Raw genomic sequence first — 2,823 nt, 5'->3', positions numbered from 1 at the left:
ACTGATGCTATGACAAGTGCAACATCAGCTGAACCCATTGCTGCAAGTAGCATAGTGTCAACACAGTCTGGATCACCCAAACACGAGTCATCAATTCCAGAAATCCACACAAAGGCTATGTCTGGTGACAATGACAATGAAGATGGTCATGGTATTGATGGTGATGATGTGGGAAAAGACAGTGGTGAAGAAGAAGAAGATGGTGATGATGGTGATAATGATAATGATAAAGACAACGGTTGTGCTAGGGATGATGATGGTGACATGGATGACAAAATTGAGGATATGAAGGATGAAGGTGTTCATATATATACGAAAGGAGGTGATATGGGTACCGAAAATGGTGATATGGATACCAAAGGTGGTGATATGGATACTAAAGGTGATGATATGGATACCAAAGGTGGTGATATGGATACCAAAGGTGATGATAACACTGTAAATGAAGCTAGTGCAGCAGGATCATCACAAAGCAACCAATTCATTAGTTCTGACGTAACTTCACGAGCTGAGAGGATGGCAAAAATGTGAGTACATGGAGTACTGAAGTACGATTTTTATGTTTGTGTGTGTACCTCTGAAACATCTAAACATCATGTGTGCTCTCCCTTAAAGGGAATGTTTGTGAAACACCTTTATACATCTTGGAAAAAGTCTACTCACCGTATCTCTGTTCACAGATTTATCAACATGATTAAAAAATGTTTGTTTGTTGCCACACAAAATTCACCAATTTTCAAATTATTTCTCTTAATTTATCTAGAAAATTAACAATTGTATTTAAAGTTCTATGGAAAAGTCAAGATCAGAAAGTTTTCTTGTATTTTTATTTTATATGAAGAATTTCTTTGTTTTATTATATTTACTGATACAATCATCACTAAATGACTGAGATCTGTGGCATTGCATTTAGGAAAACTAAATGAATAATATGCATATTCCAGTATTAGTGAGATAAAAAAAAATATATAGTTTGGCCACTAGGAGGCGCTGTTCACAGGCCATTTTTGAGCCAGAAGTGTAGGCCAGAATTGTTGAGGATTGTAGTGTAAAGGTCACAGATATGAAGTTATCACTCTCTTCCCATGTTGTTTTATTAGTGACTACCAATGATCAAAACATGCCTACTAAAGTAACCATAGTACTGAGTTCTTTTACACACAGTTTATGTTTTGTTCACGACTTCATGCATTGCCATACATTGAGCAGCCGTGACCAAAGTCCAGCCCTCGCTATGCTAAATCTGGGGCACCCTGTGGTCCCTCTCGCTATCCTTACATACATGCATAATAATCAGAACTTCAGTAACTAGAGTATGACACATTCTTTGACATATAATTGTTTGGTGAACCCCAGAACATGCATCGTTGCAAACAACAACCGTTTTACAGTACCGTTAATGAGCGGGTCCCTACTGAAGAAATAATAGCTCTGGTTTGCGAGAATCAGAACATGTCAGTCATGGACATCAGGATCCTAGAAGAAATGAAATTGATATCATGGTACCAACTTTTAAAAACGAGGCAATTTTCTTACATGCATTAAGACACAAATTGGCACAATTACAAGTGTTAGGTAAGTGTATATTTAGGTTTAAAATTGTTACAAATGTGACCACAACAAAGTGAAAATTAAGACCTCTCCACTATAACTACTTATTTGATATTCATCTTTACTGTAGGATTAAACAGACTGAAGCATTACTAGGCATGGATAGCAGTCTCAATCAACCTGAAGTGGCAGAAGAAGGTATATACACATCTTAGAAACATCCCAGGAGGAAAGACCTGCACAACTACGACCAAATTTAAAATAGAATTGGACATGTTGAATTAAGAGTTGCATCTAGCCAAAGTAGTCGTGCTCCTATACAGCAATTTATATCACGGCCTTCAATGACAGCTATATTTGATTTCATCTTTGTTGATTGGTTGTTTGTGACGACTTGTAAACAAGATGGCGGCCTGGATCGAAGTCACACTTCACTGTGTAACCATAAGTGGTACTTGTTTTTTCCCATAAACTTGTACTTTTTTGTTATCAGAGATGGTGGGTGAACCATAAACATAGTTTTATAGCAATGATATTTTACTCCTCAAAGTTTAGGAGTATGTCGTAGATCAATCTGACATCAGTAAAGTGCACATTTATCTCATTATTTGTGATATCCAATACGGCCACTATACTGAAGACAACATTACTTGAACACCATTCAACTGAAACTGATACTGGACAACTCTGTGTAGAATCTTGGCTTAGTGGTATGAACAAAAAAATTTGTGATTATCAATACTTACTATAAAAAATAAATTGTTGCTTTTGGGGATTTTGTTGTGTTTTTTTAAAAAGATTTGCGAGAAACTTTGTTACAAGGTTTTCTGAAAGGGAAGAACTTGTATTTTTTTTTCGTCTCAGAATTATATATGACACATGAAACTTGTAAAGTAAAAGATACTATTATGTATATTATCTTCCAACTTTTCCAAGAGATCTAAGTAAAGCTTACTACTCTTACACCCTGATGTTACTGCAACAAATTTCCTGCTAAAGGTGGTCCTGTTTTAGTACAGGAATCAGACAAAAGTGAATTAGCTGAATGTTCTCATCTGTACCTTTGTTACTAAATTTTCAGCACACTCCATTTTTCAAGTTTCTCTTACATTATAACTCAAAAGCAAAAAAAAATGAAAGAAATCAGTAGACCACATTAACAAAAGATTATTTTTTGGATGTGATTTGTGAAATATCTCTATGGAGACAACTAGAATATATACATATATATTTTTTGTCAAATAATTCTATTTCTAGTTTTGATTTCCATCT

At 35.1% G+C, this 2,823-nt stretch overlaps 1 protein-coding gene across 1 annotated transcript; it reads left to right on the top strand.

Annotated features, from left to right (window-relative positions):
• The first annotated feature begins 260 nt into the window (after positions 1 to 260).
• Positions 261 to 1,896, top strand: LOC144438456 (uncharacterized). The gene is made up of 2 exons (XM_078127485.1): positions 261 to 527; positions 1,682 to 1,896. The coding sequence occupies exons 1-2, from the start codon at positions 265 to 267 to the stop codon at positions 1,764 to 1,766; spliced, it is 348 nt and encodes a 115-aa protein (XP_077983611.1). The 5' UTR covers positions 261 to 264; the 3' UTR covers positions 1,767 to 1,896.
• Positions 1,897 to 2,823: the final 927 nt, after the last annotated feature.

Source organism: Glandiceps talaboti, chromosome 8 (genome assembly GCF_964340395.1).
Source record: "Glandiceps talaboti chromosome 8, keGlaTala1.1, whole genome shotgun sequence".
Lineage (NCBI taxonomy): Eukaryota > Metazoa > Hemichordata > Enteropneusta > Spengelidae > Glandiceps > Glandiceps talaboti.
This window is presented reverse-complemented; position numbering and strand designations above follow the sequence as displayed.